Raw genomic sequence first — 12976 nt, 5'->3', positions numbered from 1 at the left:
GAAAGATCCAACTCTCACCTCTTTTAAATCAAAGACTAAGACCTTTTTATTTGACACTTCCTTCCTATCTTATCTCATTTTAACTCACTTTAAATTAAAATTTTAATTTTATTCTTAATATATTTCTAATTGTTCTTTTCTTTTCTGTGTTTTATTATATTTGTCATTTTAATTGTGTTCTTTTCTGAATGTCTCCAATGCTTTTAATGTTTTTAATGTTTTAATGTAAAGCACATTGAGTTGCCCTCATGTATGAAATGCACTGCCTTGCCTTGCCTTGATGTTTTTTACTTAAAGGCCCTGTGAGGAGTTTTGAACTGGCTGAGAAACAGACTGAAAATGATACTGATGCCTCTTTATGACCTTCAATAGCAAACAAGACCATCAGCAGCAACACTGACACCTTCTCTGTTGTCATTTTTAATGCCTGAAACCGCCCTGAGGGGGTAGGTGTCAGACCAGATGATGGACATCTCACTTCAGAAACAGACTTTATTTGACTGTTCTCATGGAAAATAATCACATTGCCTGATAAAGTTGACTGTTAAAAGACAACAGGATGAGGCTTTTGTTGAAAACACTACTTTTGCATGTATAGGACAAGAGATAAGAGGTATCACTTTGCCCACAAGGGGGCGCCAGAATCGATACAAAACAAAAGTTCCTCACTGCAGCTTTAATATGTGTGACATTATATGTACATTGTAAAAACATATAAGTTCTCTCTTTGTTTACAAATAAATATAAGAGAACAAATATATATTGCAACTGTCCATATCCGAGAATTGAAATAAAATAATAGTTATTTAAATTTTGAGTTCAATCCAGTTTTCTAGAAACTCGTTAGAGAATTGTGAGTGAATCGAACTGTGAACCAAAAATCGGGATTCGTATTGAATCGTGGGTCGAGTGCATCCTTACATCCCTAGTGGACAGTCTGCGTACAGTCTGGCAACATGCTAGTTTAGCTAGCCAATCAGCAGGGATTAAATCAAACAGTGGTTAATGAGCTGATGTATGTTTTGCAAATTTGGAATTTATTCTTGTAATTTTAGATCCGTTATAACCTTATGTGAATATATCTGTTAATTTTTAACCATATCATATCATACCATCATCAAACACAAGCTTAACTTCACAACTTTTCTAGCATTTGGGATCCAGAACTTAAAACACTGCTGGGACTGGCTCCAGTGAAAACCTGTCAACATCACTGCATTAGTTCTTCATGACAAGAGGAACAGGCACCATCAGGCTTTTCAGACACACATTAACAGGATCAAGTTTTGGTCTCTTCTTAAGTTTACACCAAGACAAACTTTTGCCTTTCTTCAAATGTCTTGTTAATGTCAGGGTTTTTAAAATGTTGGAGAAGTTACAAGAAACTAAAAGTGTCAAATAACAACATGTGAACAGAGGGGGATTTATATAAATAAGAATATACTCTATAGCCCATCGTGCTATTCAATGAAAATATCCACTGATTTCCATTCTTCATTATTGCAATTCATGGAGGGAACTCTGGGATAAAGACCTTTGCTGAATAGAGGAGGACAGAGAGAGAGAGAGAGAGAGAGAGAGAAAGGAGAAAAAGTACAGGAGTCGAAAGAGAGGGACAAAGATGAGAATGCAAGACGGCAGGAGAAGGGAAGGGCCTGGTGTTGTTTATATTAGCTGCTTGTTAACTCGACTGTGTGGACAGGCTGCAAACAGAACGCAGGGGAAAGAACAAGTTGTTCTCTTTCTCTGTCTGCTTCTCTGGCTTCGGTTCAGTGGAAGTCTCCCTCCTCTCCTCTTTCTATCCATCTCTCTCTCTCTCTCTCTCTATCTCTCTAGCACTCTCTCCAGACCTGAGCAAAGCAGAGTGCAACGTTTTCCCCTCCTCACACGTACTTCCACAACACGTGCCTGTCATTATTTGTCCTTAAAGCTACAGACATCCTTTTTTTTCTTTCACTTTTTTTTTATTTGATCGTCCTATGCTTTTGAAAGGGATTTGTAAAGAGCCACGTGCGGACCGAGTAGGCTGATCACTAGACAGGAGAGAAGAGAGGGGAGGTGGAGAACAGGGAGGAAGGGTTGTGGTCAGAAGGAGAGAGTGTTTTTAAGGGATTAAGGACGGAGCGGAGGAGGGAACATGGTTAATGAGGAGGGAGGAGGAAGATGCTGGGAGGTGAAGGTAGATTAAGGTGCACAGTGTGTGCAGACTGGAGATTTGGTTTTAAAGATGTTTCTCAGAGCTGCTATTAAGGCAGATATACACTCACTGTTGGTTTGAAACCTCACTGGGTGGAGCTACAGAGTGTGTTTGGCTGAGAGGTGTTGGACTAATGCCCTGAAGGAACCGGCAAAGAGGAAGAACTGAGTAGAAAGCTGGATTTTTCAGGTTTTCTGAAAGTCTGATTTCTATTTCTTAATCCTCCTATTATCCTTGGGGTCAATTGGACCCCATTCAATGTTTAACGTCTCTAAATTAATGACTAACATCATTTTTTTGGCTTCATATTTCAGGACTTTTCCTAATTTAATAGGGACAACTGGGATTCAATTTGACCCCAGGCTGTTTTAGCTGTATATAACATAAGAAATACCAACATTTCACATTTGAGTTGGTTGTTTTGGATGATATTGAGGTCACTATAACCAAAGACACTTCTGCATGTGACTGCAGGAGCTGGGATCGAACCGCCAACCTTTAGATTGAGATATAATACCTCCAGCCACCATGTCTCTAAAGACATTCAGTGATGAGTCCTGGGTCAGACGTTTTGATGACATTGAAAGAAGGCAGGGCCGACGAGAGCATGACAAACTCTCAGCAGTTTGATGTTCTGTTTTATAATAATGTCTTTCTGAATGCTTTAAAATGCGTCTGTGAAGGTTCTCAGTCATCCAGATCATGGTAATCCAAAGCTTAATCCATAAGGCAACTAGACTGGTAGAAATTCTTGAAGACGTTTCACCTCTCCTACCTCGACTGGGGAAGAGCTTATATCTTATAGCTCTTCCCCAGTCTGGTCAGAACTGAAGAAGCCTTTCAGAGGAGAGGTGAAACGTCTTCAAGAATTTCTACCAGTCCAGTTGGCTTTAAATTGTGTTTATGCTTCAAATATATTTTATTTAAAGGGATATTTAGGTAGTCAACAAAGAAACATAAAGTGCCTGACACATAAACCTGGGTAACAATCAGTTTCTGGAGGTTTAATTTGCTGGGGTCAAATTGACCCCAAGGGTAAAAGATGTTGGTAGATTTGAGGGTAACAGGAGTGCCTCTAAAAGTTAAGAAAGAGACAACAAAATGAACCTGTGCTTAACTTGGATAAGCACAGGATCACAGAGCCTATGGGTGAAAATGTCAATGATATCAAATAATGAGTCTGTTTAACCAGAAACAGCCTTCATACAACTTTATCTCCATTCTCCTGATCAAAATGCACCAAATAGAACTGTGATACAGGATCATCTGTGCCTGTTTACATCTGGGTAGTAGAGCATTGTAGGACTACAGTCATTAACCAAGTTAATGGGCAGCTTAGACTCAACATGTGACCGGCATTTCAGGCCTACAATAATAAAAGTATGAATCATTAATTTAACTGACTAAAAATTCTGATGCAAGCTTGAATCTATAAATTTTGCTTTGCCAGTTCCTCTTTGTCGATTCCTTTTTGCCACTTGATTGATTCTATAAGAAGTAATGAGAAAATGCCTTTTAACTGAAATCCCTTCGGTTCTTTGACCCCACCACTTTAGACTTTGAGCTTGTTTCTGCCTCCACAGCATCTCAGTTTGTATAAACTAAACCTCCAATCTGTACAGTGTGTCTGGGTTTTGGAGTTTGAGACCTTGAAGCCATTGCTTTGCTGCAACATGATGAGAGCAAAGCACCAGTAAAAAAAACCAGGGGAAGCAGCTAATGAGTCAGCTTTCTAGTTTGATACGAGCCGGAAAAAGCGTTACAAAAGAAATACATGAAAAATAAAACGCTTCAAAGCCTTCTCAAAACAAGAAAAATGAACTGCCTCTAGTAGCTGAACTGTACTATACATTATTGTTACTGTGAAAACTCCAGTGGTACGCAGGACAGTGGGGGGTGAACAGGAAGCATTTAGCAGTCATCGGGTCAAACTTTCCCTTCTATCATTTTTAAAAAAATCTGATGTAGGGGAGAACGGGGTTGGTTGTCACACGGGTTGGTTGGCACACTCGTTATATCTCACCACCAGAGGGCGCTGTCTCTCAAATTGGGGTATGGACATTTCCAGAATTAGGATCAGAGCTCACCTACATAGTCTTCTCTGGAGTGAGACAGCTGAACTTGAGGTGAGAGGACTTTTTGTGTTTTTCATATCAAATTGTAAATATTCAGCTCCTCAGTATTTTCCTTCTAGGCTTTTAAACAAAACAAGTGTTACCCTTACAAAGTGTGAGAGGAAAGCTATAGTTTAGATTTTTATTAGCTAGCTAACTACTTGTTAGATGGTTGTTAGCCTTGATGCTAGCAAAAAATTCCAGTCGGGGTTGGTCGTCACATTCTCTTTGGGGTTGGTTGTCACATGTAACAACTAACCCCAATGTTGGCAAAATCATGCATGGGGAAATGAGCTGGAGTGTGCAGACCCTACATTTGCCATCAATGTAACTCAGAGTGTCTGCATGTAGCCTAGTTGAGTCGGCCATTATTGTTAGGCCTGTTTGTTTTGTTCTTTATGTTGTTATATAGGCTGGCCTAAAGATGTGTTTCCTGTTCATGTTCCTCATTTTATGTTAAAATGCATTAAGTTATGTAGGCCTACCACTTGTCAGTGCAATTCAACTTTCAAAGTTCTGCCTTCTTGCCTTTTTTAAAAGATTTTTCCCATTGCAATACCATTGTGACAACCAACCCCATAGTGTGTGACAACCAACCCCATAGTGTGTGACAACCAACCCCATAGTGTGTGACAACCAACCCCATAGTGTGTGACAACCAACCCCATAGTGTGTGACAACCAACCCCATAGTGTGGGGTTGGTTGTCACAATGTGTCAGAGTGTCTTTGATAGTTAATTGCCTCTTTGTTACAGTGAGTTGCAAAATGAGAGGGATACGCATTTCAAGCCTACACCTTAAGCTTCAATCTAATGTATGAATGACTGTTGAAAGATGTGTTGATGATGAGCAATCATCAAAACAGTAAAAAGTGTGACAACCAACCTCATTCTCCCCTACAATTTCCAACTCGTCTGTGTTACAAAGATAAAGAGCTTTTGGCCCGTTTGAGACATTTTGTGTTTCCAGTCTCCTGCAACTTTATGCCGTCATCATTTAAAAGAAAGTAGGGCCTCAAAATAAATGCACAATCAATTTAAAGTCTCGAACTTTCAAACCCACTTGTTTTCCACTTTCAAAACTATTTCATCCAGTCGTTGCAACTCCTGGATTTGAGGGGCTTTTCTGCTCAAACTAAAAATGGATGTTTTGTTGCAGGAGTTGGCTTGTACCACGCAAGACAGCAGATTTTTCTTCCTGGATGCTGCTAACCTGCCGCCCTGCTGATAAAAAAGCTCCAAACGTGATCTTTGTTAAGCTTAGGAAGTTCTCAGGCACCCAGCCCTGCTGGTGCACTGATGTCTTTCCAAAGGGGGTTTTACAACAGTGCCGGTGCAGTAGACAGCCGCTGAGTGAAGTACAGGAGAGTTTCCAATTGCCTGCAGCAATCAGTGCTGGCCTTTACCCAGCTTTTTCAGCAGAAGTCTAGGTGGGATGCATCACTATGTGTAGGTGTGTTTCTGACCTGCCATTACGTGTACAATGCCCACTGGCTTATTTCTTTTCCTGAGGCGTTCATGCCAAATCCAACAGAAGGGGCTCTCACACATGCACAAGCTTGCCATTCAGAAACAACTACATATGGATGTGTATTTATTCATAATGCATAATGTTTTAATCATGCAGTGTAAATTGTTAGCCATCAGATCGTTTACTGACACTGATGCTGTCTGCTAAAATTTCAACACTGACTAATATGACAGAGTGGTATCAGAGATGGTGAGGCACGGAGGGAGGAAGGGGGAGGGGGGAGGGGTGGGAGTAATAAACCAGATCTCATATCACGCGGAGATCCGACCTGACACAGTTGCAAAAACTCAAAGATCATCAGAGCACATTTTGGGCTGCGAGCCAACACCCACACCAGCGTACCACACGGAGGACGGTGATGCTTTGAAGCTGTATTCTAGTTGATATTGCTAAAAAAAAGAAAAGACCCAGCAAAAAGACTCCAGTCTACAGCATCTACGAAGCAGAAGGAGAGGGCATTGAAGCCACACTGCAAATATAGAATAATAACCAGTTTGTGTATGCAGAGGCTGCACAGTATCAAGGAGAACAAACCTGAACTGCAATTTGTTTTGAAGGTACTCTGGCTCTGTTTGCATTTACTGTTCTAAAAAAGAACAGGGCCTCATTTTAATCTTACTATCTCCACAACCTTTAAGGTAACACAGACACATATCTCTTCTCCCTGGTGCTGTGCAGCCTCAGCATTTGCTACTACATGTTAAAGGCCATTAATGAGAGGCCTCGTCTAATACCACTGTCTACAAAGTCAGGCTAATCTGAACATTGAATATTGAAAACAAGAGTACATTTTTCTGTCTCAGCAATACATGAATGGTAACAACCACCCGGTGCAGGATTCTGTGAGCAGTTCAAATCCTAGCTTCAAAAACACAAGCTTTGTGGGTGTTATTGTTGTTCTGTGTGTTGTTGTTGTTGTTGTGGTCAGTTTCCATGGGGGGCTGTTAAACATGTAGCCAGCGTAGAAGTCCAAATCCTTCTACAGTCTGTCTGTCTGTCTGTCTTTGCAAACTTCCATACAGAGCCCTGCCTGCCTTAGAAAAATAAGAGGAATCTTCCTGACTATGTCGCTTTTTCATTGAAGGACAGACGAGTGTGGAGGATGCAAGTCTTCTACGAAGGCTACATGTGAAGGACAGAGGACACAGAGAGGATTCTCTGTCACCTGCTGTGACACTTTCCTGCTGTTACGGGGCGTTTCACTCTGAGTAAGCTCATTCTTCCTGATACAGTCAGGACCAGATACACATAAAAAACTAGTCATCTTGTACATTACATTTACCCTGTTATACCAGCTCTGGTGTGTGTGTTTGTGTTTGTGTGTGTGTGTGCATGCTTGTTGGAGCTGTGTATAATGTGTGTTCAGTTCAGCAGCATTTGGCTTTTTCAGAAGGGGGTTAATATGCACGAGTCTGCATTTCACAGCTGTCCTGTAGCAGCAGGCTTTTCCTATGTGAACCCAGTGAATGCAGATCTGGGATAATCCAGGTAAAGTTTGTCAACGGTGGTTACATAGAATTAACAGCTCCCCCTGCAGTGAAGGAGGTCGTATTACACCGCGGCACAGTGCCTGAGCTTACAGTATGTCTGTCTGAACCCTATAGAGCTGGGCTCAAAGCCAGGTTGGGATCTGGATTAAAAACCATGCTGGACATTTCAGCGCTGGTACATTTATGTGACGCCCTTATCTAACATTCTTCATCAAGAAAACCAGAGAGGGAGCATGTGTTTGTCTTGCTGTGGAGGAGATGTAAAATATGCTGCCATGATACACATATCTGTTCTTTGGCGTGGTCACTTAGAAGACAGAAGCTGTCCGTACAGAGAAAACAAAGGAAGTAGATTGGACACCTCTTCAAAAGGGTTTAGTCATCAGGCCTGGGTCAAGTAGACCCCGAAAATCACTTATTGGAGCCTAATTTGAGACCTGATGGGATCAGGAGTCCCGGCTGACTCTACTGAACCCAGGGCTGATGATGGTACGGTCATACTGAGAGAAGGAACATGCTCAGTAGTAGTCGTGTAGGAGTTCCAACAGTGAAGATCGCCAAATAAGGAAGTATCTAGACATACACACGTCACTTTATATATATATATACTGTATATGATATAAAATATGTATGTATATATATGTATCTATGTCTTGCGTCACTTTTTCCATACATTTTTCAACTTTTTATTCTTTTTTTTTTTAAACGTTTTTTTTAACCCCTGAGAATAACATGGACTGCTTTAAGTACAAAATACAACTCTCTGAGAGAACAACAAAGACAAACTCATTTTTAAAAAACAAATTTACAAACAACTCAATTCAAGAACTGAAGAGCGCAGGCCTCTGAAGCTGAAGATTACATTGTGGTCATTCATCTGACAGGAGAACAGAGCAGAGAGCAGAGCCATCAGATACCAGAGCTTGTCCACAGCGAAACTGAAGTGGCGGCCATGTTGGAACCGTTAACCTGTTCAGTGTGTAACTCAAAGTGTTGCACAGCTTGATGTCTGTTGCCTTTAAACTGAAACTGTTCATTGTTAACCATTGGGTCCTCATTTAATAACCAGAGATCAATCTTAAGTTTAAGGGCTTCACTGGGTTAGAAATAGGGGTGGGAATTCATAAGATTTTATCAATGTCAATGCCATTGTTGATTCTGCTTATCAATCCAATTCCTTATCAGTTCTCCTAACGACTCCTGAGTAGTTTTTTGAGGGGGAAAAAGTAGTTCTACTCAGTCTTCCACACCAAAAAGAACCATTTAATTTTTTCCAAAATTATGTCTGCACAAGACTGAATATGAATATATTCAACTTGAACATACTGAACAATAGGTTGACCTCAATCTCGGCTGCGTGAGTCCGGACGTGGCCCCAGGAGCCTGGAGGAAAAGACTTTGAATTTGGAGGATAAAACGCTTTTCTCCAGGGGTCATCGCGGAGGTATTTTACCCGCTCTCTGTGGCTCATTTTCGGCAGCGAGAGTCCAAACGTAGCCCCTGGAGCCTGGAGGAAAATACGTTGAATTTGGAGTGGAAAAACGCTTTTCTCCAGGGGTCATCACGGAGGTATTTTACCTGCTCTCGGTGGCTCATTTTCGGCCACGTGAGTCCGGACGTGGCTCCTGGAGCCTGGATGAAAAGACTTTGAATTGGAGAGGAAAACCGCCTTTTTTGCAGGGGTCATCGCGGAGGTATTTTACCCGCTCTAGGTGCCTCATTTTCGGCCGTGTGAGTCCAGACATAGCCCCTGGAGCCTGGATGAAAATACGTTGAATTTGGAGTGGAAAAACGCTTTTCTCCAGGGGTCATCACGGAGGTATTTTACCCGCTATCAGTGCCTCATTTTCAGCCACGTGAGTCCGGACGTGGCTCCTGGAGCCTGGATGAAAAGACTTTGAATTTGGAGAGGAAAACCACCTTTTCCCCGGGGGTCATCGCGGACGTATTTTACCCGCTCTAGGTGCCTTATTTTCGGCCGTGTGAGTCCAGACATAGCCCCTGGAGCCTGGATGAAAATACTTTGAATTTGGAGAGAAAAAATGCATTTCCTCTGGGGGTCATCGTGGAGGTATTTTACCTGCTCTCGGTGCCTCATTTTCGGCCGTGTGAGTCCATATAGCCCCTGGAGCCTGGATGAAAATACTTTGATTTTAGAGAGGAAAAACGCTCCATGTTTCCTCGTGGTTGAAGGAGTTCTGCGTCGCAGAGTGTGTGATGTAATGCAACGTACCGCAATGTGACGTGACATTGTGCTAGGAAATGAATCGTTAAGAAGAATCGATAACATTTGAGGTGTACAATTCAGATGGAATTGATCAATTGGAACGGGTTCTAGGTCGGATCCGATTTTCGATTCCCACCCCTAGTTAGAAATCAGCACATTACATGCGTATCTGTGAGCAGATAAGGGAGTTAGTGGTTGTAATGTCTGGGGAAAAAGGAATAATAATGTCTAAGGTGCTCAGAAAGCATGTTTTTCCACTTAATGGTCATTTGACAACATTTGACTGTTGGCTGAAAGCTTCAAAACTCAGTTAAAGGACGATTGTGAAGAAGTTATTTTGTAATGTTTTCTTCATTTTTAACTTGGATGGAACTCTATGATGTTTTGAAGCAACAGGGAGGCTCCTGTTTGGTTCTGCCTACTCTTAAAAAATACTTCTGACCCACACAAAATACAAAAATAACAATTTGTTGTTTTGCCACCTTGGAGCAAATGTAACTTAGCTGCCAGGCTTATGCATCATTCTCTGTCTTCCTCCTCTCTCCATGTGCATCCACTTAGAGGCAGCAACATGGCAGTCACAGTGTAACGTGGCCAAACTCTGGATGTGGCTGGCTCCAGACTGCAGAGATCTATTTGGGATGGGGGGGCACTGAACAGTAGGCAGCTTTTTGCACTGAAAGTACTGCGTGGCTCTGCTTTGTTTACTGTTGGAGTTATTTTTTTTTTCTTTGAGCAATGGCGAACACTGCATTTACATCCTTGTTTCAGGCACTAGATAATTGTTAAGGTGACAAGGAGCCCAATGCTGGCTACGCTCTGTAACCGACCCAACGGGGTTTCCTTTTGGTTTGATTGTTTCAAGTCCGATTGAGAAACGACTGATTGATCTGCTTACTGATTGTTTGGTTTGGTAATAAGGTTTTTTAGGTTGGGGTAAGGGGGGGATTGGGGGCACAGGGCAAGCTACAGAAGGCACAGAGTTTCTATGATGGTTTTTCTTCAAAGATTCAGGTTTCAAAGACTTGAACAAAACAAAAAAAATCAGAATGGGGAAGAATTTTTGAAAATTGCTGACAATAGCCAGATCAATATTTCAACAACGGCTTTTACATGAGCAAAGGGATTTGCTTATAGTAGTATGTGTGTCAGTGTGTCAGTATGTCGGTGGTTTGTGTGTCTGTGTGATAATCCGAATGAGCACCAGGGTTGGGGTCAAGTCGGTTCACTGATTCAAAAACTGGAACATGTTGAAATTGATGTTTTTAGTTGTTGAAGACAGCTTGAGAAAAAATGAACAGCTGAGTAAATGTGAAAATTGACCCCAACTCTGAGTGAGCATCTATTACACACAGGAGTGCTTACATTACAGCTCTTATGACTAGCTAGTTGTGCTTCTCAAGGCTGAAGACATGTTGTCCCATGTCGACGTCTGTACATATTTAGACCAGCTCTGGTGTAAATTGTCTCTCCACTGAACGTATTCAAGGAAGCAGGGACTCAATGGATGCATCTCAGGCTGTAAAAGCCAGATGCAGAACAGACCCTGAAACCATTTTGAATAATAATAATAATAATAATGCCCCAAAGTGTTTGTTCCCATGTCTGGCAGATAGGACAGACATGAGGCCAGAAAGGGTTCTTCAACGCCCACACACACAAACTCAATCTGAAATCAAAACAGAAATAAAACTAAATGTAATGTTCGTTTCCTATTTGTGGAGAGTTCAGCATTTTGTGGTTACCTAACAAGAGACTACGGTTCTGTGGGAGCAGGGTTTCTGAACGACAGGCAAACAGCTACATTCAAATTCACCCCAAAAAGAAGAAAGCAGGTCGGAGCTGGAGAGATCTCCCTCTGGTTAATGGGACAGGGATTTGGTTGAACATAGCTATTCAGCCATGTTTAGTAGACTGTGTACACAAATGGAGAAAGGATTAACCAGCGGGACTTTGCTTGAATGACTGAGTGTGTGTGATCATTTCAGTCTTGGTTCTTTACGACGCCAGCACGCTCCTTCTCAGCAGGTCCTCGTTCCCAGAATGTAACTGCGGCAAGCGGAGTTTGCGTCCACCGGAGTGTGTGTCCGTGTCACTCTGCTCACCGTCAGAAATGTATCCGTCGGTTTCAGCGGTGTCCAGCAAAGACGCGTCTTTTCCTGTGAGGTTAACAGACTCCAGCCCTGTTATCCCTCCTCCTCCTCCTCCTCCTCCTCCTCCTCCACTGAAGCCCCGTCTGGTTTTAACCTGGCGGGAAAGACGCAACCTCGAAGGCCCACCATGAAGGATGTCTGGCACTGTGGTCCCTGTGCCAGAGGCTGGGGATGAGCTTGCAGTGAAACCACAGCTAGCTCCTGACGCAACTCCATTTCCAGTAAGGATGCTGTCCCACCGGCTGCAGACGTCCGAGATGTGACAGGAATCCATTTTGGAAATGGGAGGTTGTGGTGGTGGGTCCTTGTGCAGGTCAGAGCTCCTGGTCTGGTGGTGATGAAGGTGGTGGTGGTGGTGGTGGGGCAGAACTTTAGTTGAGCCTCTGGATTTTTCCCCTTTCCTCCCCACAAAGCTTTGCTTCTCCTCCCCTACACTCACCCAGAGGCTCTTTGCAGCGGAGGGGCTGCTGGCAGCAGAGGCGGCCCCTGCAGGCGGAAGCGTCCGGGTCTGGGCGGGGTTGGTGGATTGCGGGTGTCCGCGGGTACGCGACTTGCTGCTCCCTCGCGGTTTGCGACCGAGCTGGGGCGTTTTCCAGGTGGACTGCATGGAGTTCTCCATCATGAGGTTTAGGAGACTTTCCTCCCCTTGCAGGAGCTGCATGAGAGGAGGAGGTGAGGAAAGGGAAGGAAAGCAGAGAGACGACAGAGGAGATGGGTGAAGAAAGGAGAATAATGCAAGGTGAGGAGATGAAAGAAATTCAAAAGAGACCTTAAATCTAAATCTAAATCTGACTACCAACCCCAGCTTCAAATGTAGATTAAAAGCAGGGGTCCTACACAGACACAGACCATAACACTGCTGCTCTTCCTGTTATTGTTTACTGTAATGTCAGGGGAATGATCTTAGGTTGTTGAATTACTTTTGCACAGACGCTTCTATGTTTGGTGAAATAATGAACTTTGATTTGAATTTGTGGATATTTTTATTTGTTTTGCTTCACTCACACCAACCAGTGCACCAGGTCCCAGTGGATCATAATGGTTATTATATTTCCCACCCAGATTCCCAGAGAAAACATTTCCTGCTTAAACAGATTAATTTAGGCCCTCATGCCCCCGTAGCTTAGCTCCTCTCTGACTGAGAAGTAGGTTCGAATGGCCACCCTCACATCCCGTCTTTGGCTCTCCTCACTAGTTTTGTCCTCCAGTGAAGTGGACTGGGATTCAGTTCAAGACGTGATGGATTATTTGACTCTGCTGATTAT

The 12976-nt window shown here is 42.8% G+C and overlaps 1 protein-coding gene across 1 annotated transcript in view; it reads right to left on the bottom strand.

Annotated features, from left to right (window-relative positions):
- Nucleotides 1-7989: 7989 nt before the first annotated feature.
- Nucleotides 7990-12976, bottom strand: part of jade2 (jade family PHD finger 2) — a 110446-nt gene continuing 105459 nt past the window's right edge. Inside the window, exon 12 of the mRNA XM_034683563.1 lies at nt 7990-12366. Coding sequence (XP_034539454.1) covers nt 11557-12366 — 810 coding nt within the window. The 3' untranslated portion in view covers nt 7990-11556. The remainder of the gene's footprint in view (nt 12367-12976) is intronic.

Source organism: Notolabrus celidotus, chromosome 5, assembly GCF_009762535.1.
Source record: "Notolabrus celidotus isolate fNotCel1 chromosome 5, fNotCel1.pri, whole genome shotgun sequence".
Lineage (NCBI taxonomy): Eukaryota > Metazoa > Chordata > Actinopteri > Labriformes > Labridae > Notolabrus > Notolabrus celidotus.
The sequence above is the reverse complement of the archived record's forward strand: the minus strand, read 5'-3'. Positions and strand labels throughout refer to the sequence as shown.